The sequence below is a fragment of the Sparus aurata genome, chromosome 22, assembly GCF_900880675.1.
Source record: "Sparus aurata chromosome 22, fSpaAur1.1, whole genome shotgun sequence".
Lineage (NCBI taxonomy): Eukaryota > Metazoa > Chordata > Actinopteri > Spariformes > Sparidae > Sparus > Sparus aurata.
In genome coordinates this window covers 31,183,846-31,203,419 of record NC_044208.1, presented here as the reverse complement: position 1 = coordinate 31,203,419, position 19,574 = coordinate 31,183,846, and the positions used below count along the sequence as shown (strand labels likewise).

General features: G+C 49.4%; 2 protein-coding genes across 6 annotated transcripts in view; one reads left to right on the top strand and one right to left on the bottom strand.

The window, feature by feature from the left end:
* The first annotated feature begins 7,330 nt into the window (after nt 1–7,330).
* On the top strand, nt 7,331–7,693 carry id2b (inhibitor of DNA binding 2b). Its single transcript, XM_030404913.1, has one exon. The coding sequence runs from the start codon at nt 7,331–7,333 to the stop codon at nt 7,691–7,693; it is 363 nt and encodes a 120-aa protein (XP_030260773.1).
* Nucleotides 7,694–11,571: 3,878 nt separating this feature from the next.
* kidins220b (kinase D-interacting substrate 220b) overlaps nt 11,572–19,574 on the bottom strand; it is a 29,811-nt gene continuing 21,808 nt past the window's right edge. For 4 of the 5 annotated variants that reach the window (XM_030405613.1, XM_030405615.1, XM_030405616.1 and 1 more), the window contains 4 exons: nt 15,517–15,654; nt 15,341–15,439; nt 14,417–14,647; nt 11,572–14,185 (listed from right to left, as the gene is read on the bottom strand). In XM_030405613.1, coding sequence (XP_030261473.1) covers nt 12,980–14,185; nt 14,417–14,647; nt 15,341–15,439; nt 15,517–15,654 — 1,674 coding nt within the window. In that variant the 3' untranslated portion in view covers nt 11,572–12,979. The remainder of the gene's footprint in view (nt 14,186–14,416; nt 14,648–15,340; nt 15,440–15,516; nt 15,655–19,574) is intronic. The other variant, XM_030405614.1, reaches the window with a different exon arrangement.

Genomic DNA, 19,574 nt, shown 5'->3' with positions numbered 1-19,574 from the left:
ATGTCTCATGTCCCTCATGTCTCTCATGTCTCTCATGTCTCATGTCTCTCATGTCCCTCATGTCTCTCATGTCTCTCATATGTCCCTCATATGTCTCATGTCCCTCATATGTCTCATGTCTCTCATATGTCTCATGTCCCTCATGTCCCTCATGTCCCTCATGTCCCTCATATGTCCCTCATATGTCCCTCATATGTCTCTCATGTCCCTCATGTCCCTCATGTCTCCCTCATGTCCCTCATGTCCCTCATGTCTCTCATGTCCCTCATGTCTCTCATGTCTCATATGTCCCTCATATGTCCCTCATGTCTCTCATGTCCCTCATGTCTCTCATGTCCCTCATGTCCCTCATATGTCTCATGTCTCTCATATGTCTCATGTCTCTCATGTCCCTCATATCTCTCATGTCCCTCATATGTCTCTCATGTCTCTCATGTCCCTCATGTCTCTCATGTCCCTCATGTCTCTCATGTCCCTCATGTCCCTCATATGTCTCATGTCCCTCATATGTCTCATGTCCCTCATGTCTCATGTCTCTCATGTCCCTCATGTCTCTCATGTCTCTCATGTCCCTCATGTCTCTCATGTCTCTCATGTCCCTCATGTCTCTCATGTCTCTCATATGTCCCTCATATGTCTCATGTCCCTCATGTCTCTCATGTCTCTCATATGTCCCTCATATGTCTCATGTCTCTCATATGTCTCATGTCCCTCATGTCTCTCATGTCTCTCATGTCCCTCATATGTCTCATGTCCCTCATATGTCTCATGTCCCATATGTCTCATGTCCCTCATATGTCTCATGTCCCTCATATGTCTCATGTCCCTCATGTCTCATGTCTCTCATGTCCCTCATGTCTCTCATGTCTCTCATATGTCCCTCATATGTCTCATGTCCCTCATGTCTCTCATGTCTCTCATATGTCCCTCATATGTCCCTCATATGTCTCATGTCCCTCATGTCTCTCATGTCTCTCATATGTCCCTCATATGTCTCATGTCTCTCATATGTCTCATGTCCCTCATGTCTCTCATGTCTCTCATGTCTCTCATGTCTCATGTCTCTCATGTCCCTCATGTCTCTCATGTCTCTCATATGTTCCTCATATGTCTCATGTCTCTCATATGTCTCATGTCCCTCATGTCTCTCATGTCTCTCATGTCCCTCATATGTCTCATGTCCCTCATGCCTCATGTCCCTCATGTCCCTCATATGTCTCATGTCCCTCATGTCCCTCATATGTCTCATGTCCCTCATGTCTCTCATGTCTCTCATGTCTCTCATGTCTCATGTCTCTCATGTCCCTCATGTCTCTCATGTCTCTCATATGTTCCTCATATGTCTCATGTCTCTCATATGTCTCATGTCCCTCATGTCTCTCATGTCTCTCATGTCCCTCATATGTCTCATGTCCCTCATGTCTCATGTCCCTCATGTCCCTCATATGTCTCATGTCCCTCATGTCCCTCATATGTCTCATGTCCCTCATGTCTCATGTCCCTCATGTCCCTCATGTCTCTCATGTCTCTCATGTCTCATGTCTCTCATGTCCCTCATGTCTCTCATGTCCCTCATGTCCCTCATATGTCTCATGTCCCTCATTTCTCATGTCTCTCATGTCCCTCATGTCTCTCATGTCCCTCATATGTCTCATGTCTCTCATGTCCCTCATATCGCTCATGTCCCTCATATGTCTCATGTCTCTCATGTCCCTCATGTCCCTCATGTCTCTCATGTCCCTCATATGTCTCTCATGTCCCTCATATGTCCCTCATATGTCCCTCATGTCTCATGTCTCATATGTCTCTCATGTCTCATGTCTCTCATGTCTCTAATGTCCCTCATATGTCCCTCATATGTCTCTCATGTCCCTCATGTCCCTCATGTCTCTCATGTCTCTCATGTCTCTCATGTCCCTCATGTCTCTCATGTCCCTCATGTCTCATGTCTCTCATGTCCCTCATGTCTCTCATGTCTCTCATATGTCCCTCATATGTCTCATGTCCCTCATGTCTCTCATGTCTCTCATATGTCCCTCATATGTCCCTCATATGTCTCATGTCCCTCATGTCTCTCATGTCTCTCATATGTCCCTCATATGTCTCATGTCTCTCATATGTCTCATGTCCCTCATGTCTCTCATGTCTCTCATGTCTCTCATGTCTCATGTCTCTCATGTCCCTCATGTCTCTCATGTCTCTCATATGTTCCTCATATGTCTCATGTCTCTCATATGTCTCATGTCCCTCATGTCTCTCATGTCTCTCATGTCCCTCATATGTCTCATGTCCCTCATATGTCTCATGTCCCTCATATGTCTCATGTCCCTCATGTCTCATGTCCCTCATGTCCCTCATATGTCTCATGTCCCTCATGTCCCTCATATGTCTCATGTCCCTCATGTCCCTCATGTCATGTCTCTCATGTCTCATGTCTCTCATGTCCCTCATGTCCCTCATATGTCTCATGTCCCTCATGTCTCATGTCTCTCATGTCCCTCATATCTCTCATGTCCCTCATATGTCTCATGTCTCTCATGTCCCTCATATCGCTCATGTCCCTCATATGTCTCATGTCTCTCATGTCCCTCATGTCCCTCATGTCTCTCATGTCCCTCATATGTCTCTCATGTCCCTCATATGTCCCTCATATGTCCCTCATGTCTCATGTCTCATATGTCTCTCATGTCTCATGTCTCTCATGTCTCTAATGTCCCTCATATGTCCCTCATATGTCTCTCATGTCCCTCATGTCTCTCATGTCTCTCATGTCTCTCATGTCCCTCATGTCTCTCATGTCCCTCATGTCTCTCATGTCTCTCATGTCTCTCATATGTCCCTCATGTCTCCCTCATGTCTCTCATGTCCCTCATGTCCCTCATATGTCTCATGTCTCTCATGTCCCTCATATGTCTCTCATGTCCCTCATGTCTCTCATGTCCCTCATGTGTCCCTCACGTCTCTCTCATGTCCCTCATGTCTCTCTCATGTCTCTCTCATGTCTCTCATGTCCCTCATGTCCCTCATGTCTCTCATGTCCCTCATATGTCTCTCATGTCTCTCATGTCTCATGTCTCTCATGTCTCTCATGTCCCTCGTATGTCTCATGTCCCTCATGTCCCTCATATGTCTCATGTCCCTCATGTCTCATGTCCCTCATGTCCCTCATGTCTCTCATGTCTCTCATGTCTCATGTCTCTCATGTCCCTCATGTCCCTCATATGTCTCATGTCCCTCATGTCCCTCATATGTCTCATGTCCCTCATGTCTCATGTCTCTCATGTCCCTCATATCTCTCATGTCCCTCATATGTCTCATGTCTCTCATGTCCCTCATATCGCTCATGTCCCTCATATGTCTCATGTCTCTCATGTCTCATGTCTCTCATGTCCCTCATGTCCCTCATGTCTCTCATGTCCCTCATATGTCTCTCATGTCCCTCATATGTCTCTCATGTCCCTCATATGTCCCTCATATGTCCCTCATATGTCCCTCATATGTCCCTCATATGTCCCTCATATGTCCCTCATATGTCCCTCATGTCTCATATGTCTCTCATGTCTCATGTCTCATGTCTCTCATGTCCCTCATATGTCCCTCATATGTCCCTCATGTCCCTCATGTCTCTCATGTCCCTCATGTCTCTCATGTCTCTCATGTCTCTCATATGTCTCTCATGTCCCTCATGTCTCTCATGTCCCTCATGTCTCTCATGTCTCTCATGTCTCTCATATGTCCCTCATGTCTCCCTCATGTCTCTCATGTCCCTCATATGTCTCTCATGTCCCTCATGTCTCTCATGTCCCTCATGTGTCCCTCATGTCCCTCATGTCTCTCATGTCCCTCATGTGTCCCTCATGTCCCTCATGTCCCTCATGTCTCTCATGTCTCTCTCATGTCCCTCATGTCTCTCATGTCCCTCATGTCCCTCATATCTCTCATGTCCCTCATATGTCTCTCATGTCCCTCATGTCTCATGTCCCTCATGTCTCCCTCATGTCCCTCATGTCTCCCTCATGTCCCTCATATGTCTCTCTCGTCTCTCTTGTCCCTCATGTCTCTCATGCAGTGTTGACGAGCGGTGTGTCTGCAGGGGGAGCAGCTGTTAAACCCGAATAATTCGCCTCCTCACACTTTGCATCTTATCGTTGTGTGATCAGCATCTGCAGGTCGCAGCGCTGTCCGATCCTCCAACACGAAGCTGGAACATGCAAAACACATCCTGCAGCCGCCGCTGGCCGACATTCAAATCCCTGAAGCCACAGAGGGTTTTACTGTTACATCACATTTTCATAAAGAACAGAAGGACGGCTGCCGCTGCTGTCTTTTTCTTTTGTTGTTTGTCTTGCAAATGTTCTTAGTTCCTGCCGAGTCCAGCTGCTCCAACAGACCCGCTGCACCGGGCCTGGAGCCTGTTAGCTGTATCCTCGGGCCGTTAGCATTTCTGACCCAGTGGATGTCAGAGGTCAGAGGTCGTCGTCCTCCTGCTTCATCATCACTTCATCAACACAGATGTTTTATCAGTCTGTTGTCGCGAGCACCATCTTCTTCGCTGTGGTGTCCTGGGGTGCGGGCATCGAAGCTAAAGACGCAAACAGACTAAACAAACTCATAAAGAAGGCAGGGTCTGTTGTTGGCTCTAAACTTGTCACCCTGGAGGAGGTGGTGGAGCACAGGATGCTGGCAAAACTGCTGGTGATCATGGACAATGTCTCACAGCAACGCTCAGGAAAATAATTTAAGTGACTTATTACTTAAATCTTACCACTGTAATTAAAAATGCACCTTTCTCTCTTTATCTTGCACCTTAAAATCCACTTAGTTCCATTCTGCCCAGTATTTAATATTTAATATTATTAAAGATTTTTCTGGAACTGCTAAGCATTGTATATTGTATATTGTATATAGTGTTTTAAATTGCGATACTATACTCTTATTGTATTTTATATTTTGTATTTCTGATTGTATTGTACCGCTGCTACGAAGACCTAATTTCCCCTCGGGGATAAATAAAGTTATCTATCTATCTATCTATCTATCTTGTCCTGGATGTAAATTGGCTCGTCTCAAGGACTGAATCTTATGAGTGCTGCTGACAGAAGAGGAGACAAGCCCTTCAGCTCTGATGACCCACACTGAGCCGGCCAATCAGATGGCCCCTTCCTCCATCCTCATTCAGAATAGAATAGGTCCTTATTGTCATTGTCACAGGTACAATGAAATTTAAAGCGTCGGTGCGTCAATCATGAGTCTATAAAATATGAAAATAGAATTTAAGTGCTAGTGTTCAAAAGGAATCAATATATAGCAGCATACATAAACACACAGTCATTGCATAAAAACAGTATGAAGTATGACATGTCCCCCCCCACTCCCCGAAATCCTGTTTTTGCCCCCCCCCCCCCCACACTTTTTTGTTGTTGTATTTTTTGGCCTTTTGGCTTTATTGATAGGACAGATGAAGACTTGGACAGGAAACACGATAGTGGGGGGGGAGTGATACGCAGCAAAGGGACTCAGGCCAGGAGTCGAACCCGGGTCCGCTGCAGCGAGGACACAGCCTCTGTACATGCGACGCTGCTCTACCCACTGAGCTAAACGGCGCCCCCCCCACCACTTTTATTCAATCCAGCGGAAAGCAGTAGCTCTCAAGCATCCGATACTCAAACATTAGGTCCACTTGATTAATCCACCCCGGGGTATATCGATGTACTTATTTTACATTAATTTGGATGGCAAACTCCGCCCAGCTGATGCAACACCAGCGTATGCTAGAAAAAGTTCACTGAAACGCCACTCAAAGTCAGAGTTCCTACTTGTAAACTCGGGCCAAATCCATCTACCCCGACTTCACAGAGAATCAGATGTCTGACGTCATGCTCTATGGTCAATGCCGTGCACCTGGAACGCTTGGAAATTCCGACCTCCAACTTTTCAGGAATGCAGTAACGTCGAGTTTTATGATGAAAAATGAAGCGTCACTAACAGCAAAATGTGATGCTTTTCTTTTAAAGGAAGAAAGGAGACGTGAGTTGGCTGATGAAAATGCCTTAATCACTGAGCCAGAATAACGTCCTGTCCAGTTTACTGTTACCTTGATGTGAGCTAGCTGTTAGCCTGACTAACTTGTCACGGTCAGTTTGAAAAGATGGTAGAATTTGTGAATCTACCTACCACTGTGGCCAGTGACCCATTCCATGAAGCGCTCTGCTGTTCTTGAGCTAATCTGAAGGCCACATGAAGTTTGGAGGTCTGTAGCGATTGACTGCAGAAAGACTCTGCTCCTCAGCATCCGCTGACCTGCTCCGTCAGTTTACGTGGCCGACCACTTCATGGCTGAGTTGCTGTTGTTCCCAATCGCTTCCACTCTCTCTCTCTGTTAGTTCCTGTCTGTTAGCCTCCATCTGTTAGCTCCCGTCTGTTAGCCTCCATCTGTTAGCCTCCATCTGTTAGCCTCCATCTGTTAGTCTCCATCTGTTAGCTCCTGTCTGTTAGCCTCCATCTGTTAGTCTCCATCTGTTAGCCTCCATCTGTTAGCTCCTGTCTGTTAGCCTCCATCTGTTAGCTCCTGTCTGTTAGCCTCTTTCTGTTAGTTCCTGTCTGTTAGCCTCCATCTGTTAGCTCCTGTCTGTTAGCCTCTTTCTGTTAGTTCCTGTCTGTTAGCCTCCATCTGTTAGCTCCTGTCTGTTAGTCTCTTTCTGTTAGTTCCTGTCTGTTAGCCTCAATCTGTTAGCCTCCATCTGTTGGCTCCTGTCTGTTAGCCTCCATCTGTTAGCCTCCATTTGTAAGTCTGAACATTTATTCAAATCAGTGTTATTGATCAGATAATGGCTCATTTGCATATTAAAAGATAAACTATAATAAACTGTGCCGCTTCATGTTGTTCATCTCATTAAATCACAAACAGGAAACAGTTGTGTTCACATTATTGTGTCCACCTGCTGTTTTGGTATTTATTATTAATAATGGATTAGTGACTCATTGAAGGAAGTGAAGAGGACAGAGTGAGCAGACTCCCAGCAGCAGACAGGTGAGCCCTCAGGTGAATGTAGGCTGCTGGTTCACGGACCAATCAGCTCCCTTGTGAAGGTGACGGAGTCTGGTGAGAGCCAATGAGCGTCCAGCTCAGAGCTGAGCGGGTCAATAAGAAGCTCAGACAGACTCAGTGCAGCTCAGTGCAGCTGCGTCCTCCCTCACTGTCTGTCCCCGGGCCTGTGACGTCTCCCCGGGTCTGTGACGTGTCCCCGGGCCTGTGACGTGTCCCCGGGCCTGTGACGTGTCCCCGGGTCTGTCCCGGTCCTCTCATGAAGCTCAGCGGTCAGCAGCAGACATGAGAGCCGGCAGTCCGCTGCTGTCTGCGGCCAGGAGGAGCAGCAGGAGCAGCAGGAGCAGGAGGAGTCCTCTGCGGGGCTTCAAGAGCCCGGCGGCTTCGGAGGCCGGCCCGCAGGTCCCGGTGCTCCGGCTGCGGGACATTAACATGTATTACCGGCTGCTGAGGCGGCTGGTTCCGGGTCTGCCGCCCGGCCGGGCCGCCAGCCGGGTGGAGATCCTGCAGCACGTCATCGACTACATCCTGCAGCTGCAGACCGAGCTGGACGCACCCGGATCGGCAACGGGAGATCCGCTCTACCAGGACCGGCCACAGAGCGGCCAGAGCTCCGGTACCGACACACACACCTGCCAAGTAAAGTGAACAGGTATCGATCAGCTGATCAGCTCGGTTCATGTTAGATCGTTTTCTGAATGTTCCTGTTGAAGATCACTGCGTTGATTAATGATTGTTGATTATTGATTATTAATTACTGGTGATTGTTGTTCTGGTCTTCTGATCCTGCTGTTCTGATGTTCTGATGTTTGAACGTTCAAACTGTTTCAGCAGCAAACTGAGGAGCAGAGGAGAGGGTGAGCACACACACACACACACACACACACACACACACACACACACACACGATTTTAGCATTAAATTCAATCTACTTTTGTCATTTTATTGATATTTTGTGAATAACGTTTCATATAAAATCTGTAAAATTGTTTAAATAAGAGGTTTTCAGAGTGCAGAGGAAGTTGTCCCTTCACATTAAAAGCAGTCAGTCTTCAGGTGTGAACTCTTTTCTCCTGCAGGTGTTTCTAATCAGACGTCTGACTTCTTCATCAGCTCGTCTTCTTCTTCTCTTCTCACTTTGAGTCTGAGATCATTTCAACCAGCGGAGCAGAGAAACACCAGCGTCCTTTAACATTTCTGTCTATTTTATCTGAGGCTGCCGGCGGCTCGTCAGCGTGTTCAGAGTCTGTACTCGTCTGATGAGACGGACTGATGATCTTCAGTTCTGGTGTTGTGTTTACATTAATTAAAGATCCATCAGCTGTTAAATCTGGCAGCTAAATTAAAGGGTCAGTGTGTAATATATCAGGTATTTAGCGCCATCTAGCTGTGAGGTTCTACATTGCAACACTCCTTTGCTCACCCCTCCCGTTCTGAAGACGTTGGAGACGTTCCGGAAGCTACGGTGGCCCTGACGGACAAGAAACTCATTTTCAAAATATGGACTCTTTCCCAACAGCATGGAGTATTTCTACTGATTCAAGTAATGAGGTAACCCTTCTCCTGTGGCGTGGCATAAGTGTGGTCATCCATTTATAAAACAAAAATCGCAGGCTTTCAAATTTTCCGGGGCAGTGACGAGCGCTTTCGCTGAGCTCCCTCTCAGTTCCGCAGTCAAGCTGGCTCTGAGCTAAAACGCGTTTAGCCTCACTACTAGGGTCGTTCCAACAAGGGTACCTCACGATTCGATATGATTTCGATTATGGGAGCTTCGATTCTTCGATTATAACGATTGTCGTTTTGATTCGATTATTGGTGCCACGATTCCTCGATTATTGCAATTTTTAATGCTTTTTTTCCATACAAGATTGATTTTGTCTTCATCTGTGGCTACATTTGTGAATAAATAGCCTATAAATGAACTCAGTTCCTCTAAAACTACACTCATTAAGTAAATAACAAGGTTTTTTGAACATTTGACTTGTATTTTTCAAAGAAAATATTTTATTTTATGACTATGTAAATATTTGCACTTTGACCTACTTAACTTTGACCAGGGAAAGCTCCACTTGCAGGAGAGCCCCCTCTATTGGCGGAAAACACTGAAAACAGCAAATCGCGTAGGTCTTGTCAGTCGTCTTGTTTACTCTCTCATAAAATCCAAAGTGCTTCCACACGGTTGCAGTGAACCCCGGTGGTGAGAGAATCAGCCGCTCTTTGGTTGCTGCTAAAGCTGTTGCCATTTTGCGAAGAAACTAACGTTACTGCTCCGTTTGTTGTGTCCCACTCACTAAAAAGTCCGGGTGGCGCGCGCACTAAGGTTCCGGTTACGTGTTTTTTGTTCCAGTCTTGCAGCAAAGCATCAACGTTAATTAATCGATGCCAAATCGTCACGTGATGCATCACGATGCATCGCCACATCAATGAATTGCACCCACCTCTACTTACTACGTAGTTCACGTGTCCCTCTCAACAGTCCATAGTTTTTTTTAAAACCGGAAAGACATGGCGGCCTCCGTAGAGCTTGCCCGTACTATGTATATTCAGATAGGTAATTCTTCGCTCAGGAGGATAAGTCAGATTGTTGGCAGAGGTAATTGTTCACCAACGAGGACTTATTTATGAACCAAGACGCTGATTTGAGTGAATAAATTACTTAAATCGTTACACACTGTCCCTTTAAGAGTTTTTCAAACCAAATCTGGTTCATATGAACTCTGAATGAATCCGTTTAAACTTCCTGAATGTTGAGCTGCACTTCTTGCTTGATTTGAACGCTACAGGAAGAGGAAATATTCTCTTCAAAGTAAAAGTCAAAAGAAATGCTGCCGCTTGTAGTCAATAATGTTTTACAGTTTTTCTCAGTTGTTCACTCACAGATTCTGGTACTTGAGACACAATGACCACAACATGTAACTCATGCACCCTGAACCAATTCTGCTAAATTACAAGCATGTTTCCTGCTTTACACTAACCCTAACCCTGCAGCTCTAAAACACTTTTTTCAAAACACTACACACAATTCTCTGCATTTGGCACAATTTTCATGAAAACAATCTCTGTATACTCAAAGAACACACTGTCATTCTAAAGTTAATTGCCCTACAATGCACACTGACTCATCACATGGGCAAAAACCTGTCACAGTTTGACAATTAGCAATCACAGCTTTAGCATAAAAGGCAACAGGTGAGCTCTTCTGTTTTGAAGCAATAGAAAACAGTGCTGGTGAGGTGGATGAGGTGCTGTGGCCCGACCCAGACAGAACACAGGGTGCAGCATAGTTTTTGTTTTTTTGTTTTACTGTATACACTAAATTCTTCTGTTGATTTGTATGTAGACACTGTATGTGTAACTTTGTGTTGGTTGGGATGGACACTGTGTACATTGTTTTTGTGGGAAAAATAAAATATATTTGTTATCGTAGTTACTGTATTTGTGTGTTCTGAGTATAAAAAAAAGGCCTAATGACAGTCATTATGATGAATGGAGAAGACGTGTTTTCCATTCATCACAGTGTTTTACATTGAGCACGTCAGTGTTCAACTGTTTTTTATAAATGTCTTTTCATATGATGGTTTGTGTGTCATTTGAAAACAAAATACCATTTTGAGAAGAAATAACATTGTTTGAATGTAAAGTTTCATTTTGCAGGAGAATTGAGGGGTTGTGTGTGTGTGTGTGTGTGTGTGTGTGTGTGTGTGTGTAGAGTTCTGAGAGTGTGAGGCATGCTTTCATAACGTGCGTAAACAATCGAGAAAAACTGTAATAGGTTGTTTCAGGAAACAATAACATATTTTGACTTTTACTTTGAAAAGAACAGGCAGTGGAAGCTTCCTGCTTGTGTGTGTGTTGTGCTTCTGTTTGTTTTATTTTGAAAACCCTACAGGAAGTTTCATTTTTTGACTAATTTTCTAAATTGTCCTTTGACAGGAAGTGGACTCTTATTCTGATAAAATAAAGCAGTTCCTATGTCTAATAAAATGATTTTGTTGTTCATCCAGAAACACTGAAATACTGTAAACAATAATAATAACTCTGATACAAACTATAAGTGACTGATTTCAATATCTTCAGTTTAACAGCTCAAGGTCCACTTACTGTTGGTTCTGGGGCTTTGGAACACATGGTCAGCTGATTGATTGAAGGTTATCACGAAAACATCGTTTGAAGTGACTCTGGGGACTTTTTTAATCTTTTCATCCACGTCGGTGACAAAAAGTACCAAAAGCTCAAGAACAGGTGTTAAAGTGGACCTTCAGTGGTTCTGGAGCTGCAGGCTCGTCATTAATGGAGCAGTTCACCCAAACTTTCATTGTCCATGGCCACATGTTTACAAAGCCGGGGCGGATCTTATTTATCAGATCATCAGAACCTTTGATCAATAAATCCTGCTGAGTCTCAGATGAAGCCTCCCGCTGCAGAAAGCAGCTCATCTGTGGAACTGATTTATTGATCTGAAGAACTCAAAACAGACTTTATTCAAATAAACTAATAAAAGTGATCAGATTAAAAAGTCAGACAGCTTCAACGTTCAACATCCAGATTTTATTTCTTAGTTTCACATTTAAAGGAGTTAAAGAGACGAGAGCACTGAGACGACAGACCACACAGCACATCAATAACACATCAATAACACATCAATGACTCATCAATAACACATCAATAACTCATCAATAACAGATCAGTGAGCTTGTTACAATATTTAGCCGGTTCATCAAACTTCAGAATAAAAGCCTCCAGCTGTCAGAGTCAGCTCTGACCTCTGATTGGCTCGTTTGACTCAGTTTCAATTAACAACAATAAACACAAACACTGTAAAGTGGCAGCAGTTAATACTGATCAATACTGATCAATACTGATCACTGACTCGTCAACATTAACTTCTGTTAGTTTGAGCTCCAGGAATCAACCAATCAGAGGTGAGCAGGTAATAAGACTTGTGTGACGTCACCAGTCTCATCACAGCTGAGCCAATGAAAAAGGTTTTAACATGTGTCATCAGACGAAAACGTAGCAGCTGTTCTGCAGTTAAACATTTGTTAGAGTTCAGCAGAACTTCACCTCCAGAACCACTGAGTCCAGAGAGAGTCCAGATGTGCGGTGAGGCTCAGCAGCAGCTTCAGTGCTGCAGCGCCGCCGGCTGCTTACACTTCATTTAAAATCTCATAAATATGTTTGTTCTGTAACATTTCATCTTTAGATTCACGTCATGTTTAAATATCTTGTTTTACATTTAGTTTCACAGCTCAGACGGACCAATAGGTCAGAACATCACCAGAATCTTCCACTTTATTTAATGTTTATTCACAGCTCAGAACACCGGAGGAGGAAACACGTGACGTGATGATGCTTCGTTAATCTTTGTTGAATTAAATCCTACACATTCAGCTGCATCCTGTACAGTGATGACCTTTTTAAATGTGACATCACCGGGAGGCGCCGCGGCCACGGTTTGTTTGTGAACAATGTTCTGGACTTCTCTGAAAACTAGTTTACGTCAGATATTATAATGATATCTAAATACTTAGTTGTATGTTGTGAATTTGTGCAAAGAACAAATACGTGTTTAGAGTTTAACGCAGTTTAAAGTTACATCAGCATCTAATGAATCTAATGATGATGATGATTCCTGTGCGTCGGGTCACATCACAACAACAACATGCAGTTTTTCTACAGAACTACAAACATGCACCAACAACTGAACTACTGATGACATCACAGCACAGACAACACGGCGAGCGACCAGCAGTCGCTCCTCTCCTCTCCTCCAACAACACGCCACACTAATGACAGCGACGCTCTGCTGTTACTGTTTTAATATCTGACAAGCCAGGAGATCAATTTAAATGACTTGTGATTGGCTGAGGAGGCTGAAGGCGGCTGCTGGTTCGACTCTCAGTGCTCTCTTGATCTTGGCGGGTCGCCGTGAGGTCACAGGATGCTCTCCCGCTCCTCGCCAAAGGTGACCGTGTCCGAGGACACGGTGCAGATCTCCGGCGGGTCTCCGGGCTTCAGGCCCCTCTTCAGGTGAACCACTCGGACATTCTCGTTGTTGGGCCCCGGCCTGGTGGAGGTGGTGGTGGAGCTGGAGGTGCTGGTGGTGCCGGAGCTCGGGGACAGGATGACGTCACTGGAGGAGGAGGAGGAGGTGGGGTTGGAGGAGGAGGTGGAGCCCTCTGCAGGCTGGCGGGGGCGGTTGCCCTGCTGGGTGTTGGTGTTGTTGTTGAGCGTCACGTTGCTGGGCGTGCGGTTCAGGTTGTAGCTCTTGGACGAGGGCCAGCTCTCCTCAGGGCTGCTGGCCAGCAGGCTGCACTGGTCCTCGGAGCAGATGGACATGCGGGCGACGGCGGGATCCTGGAGGCCGCTGAGGCTGCTGGGAAGGCCTCTCTTTCTCGCCAGGCTCTCCTCATCCAGCTCAATCAGGTTGGCCCTCTCCAGCTGTGACAGGTCCGCCTCCTCGTCCTGCAGCGAATGGTTGGGCGAGCTCTCGTTGGACCGCACGCCCGAATCCGACGAGTCTTTCTTGTCTAACATGGCGTCCGACAGGTAGTCCTTCCCCTTGAGAGCCAGTGAGCCCCCGGGAAGTTTGGGGTCGACCACCTTCTTGCCGTCTTTCAGCAGCGGAGCGTTATCCGACTCCTCAGACTCCTCATCGTCACTGGTCAGCTTCTGGTAGCGCAGCCCGCCGCCGGCCTTCAGCTTCAAGTCGGCGGCACCCTGGAACAGCCCGCCTCTTTCAGCCGAGGTCTTGCGAGTCAGCAGGGACTTGGAGGAGCCGTGGTCGCCCTTCTCATCCTCCTCTGTGATCGGGTCCAGACCGTCTCCGTTGGAGGCGAAGTCGGTGTTGTCTGCTGGCAGTTTCCCGCTGCTTCTCTTGTTGAAGGATTTACGCCCATCCTGCTCGCCGCCATCTTTGCCCTTGTCCTCTGACGACGACGATGTCATGAACTGTGATGGCTGTGGTTGGACCGGCCTCTCTGCGCCGCTGCCACCCATCTCGAGCTGAGACATCTGGGCGATGTACTCCTGGTAGGCGTTGCGGTACTCGGCCTGCTGCTTGTCCGTCAGCTTGCCGATGTCATTGGACGACTCCTGCGAGTTCAGGCTGGTCATGCTGGCGGTGCGGTGAGCGCCACCCTGAGGACAGACGCAGAACACAACAAAACTTTGTTTCAGAACGTCTTCCAACTTCCTGTTGACAGAAGCTTCAGCAGTCTGAGCGCCTTTTCACAAGAGACATTCAGGTGTTCAGATCAGCTGTATCACATTAATCTTACATAAGTAAATTATTTTGTTTCCTAATCAATAAACCCGTTAGCACATCTCACTGCAGCCTGTGTGAAAGTCAAAGGTCATGTGCCGGTTTACCATCCACTGCATGTTTCCGTGTCGGGCCGGATCTTCCAGCCCGATGGTGCTCAGCTCCTCGAAGCTCAGGTTGAAGCTGTACATTGGAGAACCGTCTGCATTGGTGGCGCCGGCATGGGGCGGAGCCACAGCTCGCCTACCTGCCTCGGTGGGACCTCCTACAACGCTGCCTTGCTCACTGGCAACTTCCTCCTGCAGCACCTGACTCTCGATGTGACGCATGTCCAGAACCTGCAGCCGGGCGGAGAAACTCAACTGTTCATCTGATTAACTGAAAACTTTTGCTTCTTTAAAACTTTAAATCAGACAAGACAACATTTTCATGTCAGTGTGAGCTTTGTACGGAAGCCCTGAAGGACAAGTGAGAATCCATTTTCTCATTTTGATCTAATTATTCCACAACCGGTGGAGAAAAGTTCCGTCATTCTTTTTCCATCAGTGAAAAAATAAAAACATTTCAGGAGAAAATATTCTTTTTCCTTGTGAATGTTTTCACACGACAACGAGACACAAACGTGTTTCGTTCTGTGAGTAAAGAAAATAAATATTTTTACTCTTGAAAAACTTTTAAAAAAATTTTTATTCCCCTTAAAAAACAAGAACAATTTTCCTCCTAAAAATATTTTTTTTTCTAAAACTTAAAAATGTTATATCAGACATTAATTTCTTTCACAGTTGGAAATAATGTCAGAACTTATAAAGACAATAACTCACGTCATTTAGATCACAGTCGTTCACAGAACAGATTTATTCTCCACATTTCCACTTTTTTCTTGAAGAACGTGTTGAAATACGAGACTTGGTCCTCTCGTTTCCTCACTGCTCGCCCTGATCCTCACCTTTAATGTGCTAACACTAAGCATTTTATCATGCTAACACTTAGCATACCTCTTGCTAACAGTGAGGAGTGACGCGTGGACTCACCGTGGCTCTGAAGAGCTGCCAGTCTCCAAAGTTCATGTTCATCTCCTTCTTCAACTCGTCGATGTTACACTGGGACAAAACTCTGCCGTTCACGTTGGCCTGGAAACACAAACACATCACACATGTCACCGTGTTCGGCCTCTCGCAGCTCAACTTCACGTCCACGCGTCACTGACCTTTCTGATGGTGGCGCCGTACTGTCCCATCATGCTCTGGTCGATGCCCTCGATCTGCCGCACACGTTCGCAGACGGCCTCCGTCGTCATCGAGCTGAGGAGGATGGCTGGAGCGCCCGACACCACGGAGGCCGAGCCCTGAACACAAACACACGTCTGAGTCCACACAGCAGGAAACAAGACCACTACAGACCAGATCACTACAGATCACTACAGATCACTACAGACCAGATCACTACAGATCACTACAGACCAGATCACTACAGATCACTACAGATCACTACAGACCAGATTACTACTTTATGTAAACCTATGACCAGCTTGTAATCCTGGAACAGTTTCATTGTTCAAACACGTAGTCAGACTGAAAAGTGGCGTCACAGATCAGAACTTTGCTTCATGACGAGTTGAGGAAATGTTTTGTTTTGAAGCTGTTGTCTGATCAGAACCTGACAGGATCACATCACCAGTATCAGAACCTGACAGGATCACATCACCAGTATCAGAAATTAATCAGAAATTACAGAAAATGCTTAAAGTCATTTGTTAAACAAAGAAAGAAATTAAATCTAAATAATTCTGTGAGTGGTACAAAACAACACTTTTTACAGTGTATGACACCTGTGTGATGGGTGGGGAAAGGTGGGGACAGTTGGGGACAGGTGGGGTCTGGTGGGGACAGGTGGGGTCTGGTGGGGACAGTTGGGGACAGGTGGGGACAGGTGGGGTCTGGTGGGGACAGTTGGGGACAGGTGGGGACAGGTGGGGTCTGGTGGGGTCTGTTGGGGACAGGTGGGGTCTGTTGGGGACAGGTGGGGTCTGGTGGGGTCTGTTGGGGACAGTTGGGGACAGTTGGGGACAGGTGGGGTCTGTTGGGGACAGTTGGGGACTGTTGGGGACAGGTGGGGACATTTGGGGACAGGTGGGGTCTGGTGGGGTCTGTTGGGGACAGTTGGGGACAGTTGGGGACAGGTGGGGTCTGGTGGGGTCTGTTGGGGACAGTTGGGGACAGGTGGGGTCTGTTGGGGACAGTTGGGGACAGTTGGGGACAGGTGGGGTCTGTTGGGGACAGTTGGGGACAGGTGGGGTCTGGTGGGGTCTGGTGGGGTCTGGTGGGGACAGGTGGGGTCTGGTGGGGACAGTTGGGGACAGGTGGGGACAGGTGGGGTCTGGTGGGGTCTGTTGGGGACAGTTGGGGACAGTTGGGGACAGGTGGGGTCTGGTGGGGTCTGTTGGGGACAGTTGGGGACAGGTGGGGTCTGGTGGGGACAGTTGGGGACAGGTGGGGTCTGGTGGGGTCTGTTGGGGACAGGTGGGGTCTGGTGGGGTCTGGTGGGGTCTGGTGGGGACAGGTGGGGTCTGGTGGGGACAGTTGGGGACAGGTGGGGACAGGTGGGGTCTGGTGGGGTCTGTTGGGGACAGTTGGGGACAGGTGGGGTCTGGTGGGGACAGTTGGGGTCTGGTGGGGTCTGGTGGGGTCTGTTGGGGACAGTTGGGGACAGGTGGGGACAGTTGGGGTCTGGTGGGGACAGTTGGGGACAGATGGGGACAGGTGGGGTCTGGTGGGGACAGTTGGGGACAGGTGGGGACAGGTGGGGTCTGGTGGGGTCTGTTGGGGACAGTTGGGGACAGGTGGGGTCTGGTGGGGTCTGTTGGGGACAGTTGGGGACAGGTGGGGTCTGGTGGGGACAGTTGGGGACAGGTGGGGTCTGGTGGGGGTCTGGTGGGGTCTGTTGGGGACAGGTGGGGTCTGTTGGGGACAGTTGGGGACAGGTGGGGTCTGGTGGGGTCTGTTGGGGACAGTTGGGGACAGGTGGGGGTCTGGTGGGGTCTGTTGGGGACAGTTGGGGACAGTTGGGGACAGGTGGGGACAGGTGGGGACAGTTGGGGACAGGTGGGGTCTGGTGGGGTCTGTTGGGGACATTGGGGACAGTTGGGGACAGGTGGGGTCTGGTGGGGTCTGTTGGGGACAGTTGGGGACAGGTGGGGTCTGGTGGGGACAGTTGGGGACAGGTGGGGTCTGGTGGGGTCTGTTGGGGACAGGTGGGGTCTGTTGGGGACAGTTGGGGGACAGGTGGGGTCTGGTGGGGACAGTTGGGGACAGGTGGGGACAGGTGGGGGTCTGGTGGGGTCTGTTGGGGACAGGTGGGGACAGGTGGGGTCAGTTGGGGACAGGTGGGGTCTGGTGGGGTCTGGTGGGGACAGTTGGGGACAGGTGGGGACAGGTGGGGTCTGGTGGGGTCTGTTGGGGACAGTTGGGGACAGGTGGGGTCTGGTGGGGACAGTTGGGGACAGGTGGGGTCTGGTGGGGTCTGGTGGGGACAGTTGGGGACAGGTGGGGACAGGTGGGGTCTGGTGGGGTCTGTTGGGGACAGGTGGGGACAGGTGGGGTCTGGTGGGGTCTGGTGGGGACAGGTGGGGTCTGGTGGGGTCTGGTGGGGACAGGAGGGGACAGTTGGGGACAGGTGGGGTCTGGTGGGGACAGTTGGGGACAGGTGGGGTCTGGTGGGGTCTGGTGGGGTCTGTTGGGGACAGTTGGGGACAGGTGGGGACAGGTGGGGTCAGGTGGGGTCTGTTGGGGACAGTTGGGGACAGGTGGGGTCTGGTGGGGTCTGGTGGGGTCTGGTGGGGACAGGTGGGGTCTGGTGGGGACAGTTGGGGACAGGTGGGGACAGGTGGGGTCTGGTGGGGTCTGTTGGGGACAGTTGGGGACAGTTGGGGACAGGTGGGGTCTGGTGGGGTCTGTTGGGGACAGTTGGGGACAGGTGGGGTCTGGTGGGGACAGTTGGGGACAGGTGGGGTCTGGTGGGGTCTGTTGGGGACAGGTGGGGTCTGGTGGGGTCTGGTGGGGTCTGGTGGGGTCTGGTGGGGACAGGTGGGGGTCTGGTGGGGTCTGTTGGGGACAGGTGGGGACAGGTGGGGTCTGGTGGGGTCTGTTGGGGACAGTTGGGGACAGGTGGGGTCTGGTGGGGACAGTTGGGGTCTGGTGGGGTCTGGTGGGGTCTGTTGGGGACAGTTGGGGACAGGTGGGGACAGTTGGGGTCTGGTGGGGACAGTTGGGGACAGATGGGGACAGGTGGGTCTGGTGGGGACAGTTGGGGACAGGTGGGGTCTGGTGGGGTCTGTTGGGGACAGTTGGGGACAGGTGGGGTCTGGTGGGGTCTGTTGGGGACAGTTGGGGACAGTTGGGGACAGGTGGGGACAGGTGGGGACAGTTGGGACAGGTGGGGTCTGGTGGGGTCTGTTGGGGACAGTTGGGGACAGTTGGGGACAGGTGGGGTCTGGTGGGGTCTGTTGGGGACAGTTGGGGACAGGTGGGGTCTGGTGGGGACAGTTGGGGACAGGTGGGGTCTGGTGGGGTCTGTTGGGGACAGGTGGGTCTGTTGGGGACAGTTGGGGACAGGTGGGGTCTGGTGGGGACAGTTGGGACAGGTGGGGACAGGTGGGGTCTGGTGGGGTCTGTTGGGGACAGGTGGGGACAGGTGGGGTCAGTTGGGGACAGGTGGGGTCTGGTGGGGTCTGGTGGGGACAGTTGGGGACAGGTGGGGACAGGTGGGGTCTGGTGGGGTCTGTTGGGGACAGTTGGGGACAGGTTGGGGTCTGGTGGGGACAGTTGGGGACAGGTGGGGTCTGGTGGGGTCTGGTGGGGACAGTTGGGGACAGGTGGGGACAGGTGGGGTCTGGTGGGGTCTGTTGGGGACAGGTGGGGACAGGTGGGGTCTGGTGGGGTCTGGTGGGGACAGGTGGGGTCTGGTGGGGTCTGGTGGGGACAGGAGGGGACAGTTGGGGACAGGTGGGGTCTGGTGGGGGACAGTTGGGGGACAGGTGGGGTCTGGTGGGGTCTGGTGGGGTCTGTTGGGGACAGTTGGGGACAGGTGGGGACAGGTGGGGTCTGGTGAGGTCTGTTTGGGACAGGTGGGGACAGGTGGGGTCTGGTGGGGTCTGGTGGGGACAGGAGGGGACAGGTGGGGACAGGTAGGGTCTGGTGCGGACAGTTGGGGACAGGAGGGGACAGTTGGGGACAGGTGGGGTCTGGTGGGGACAGTTGGGGACAGGTG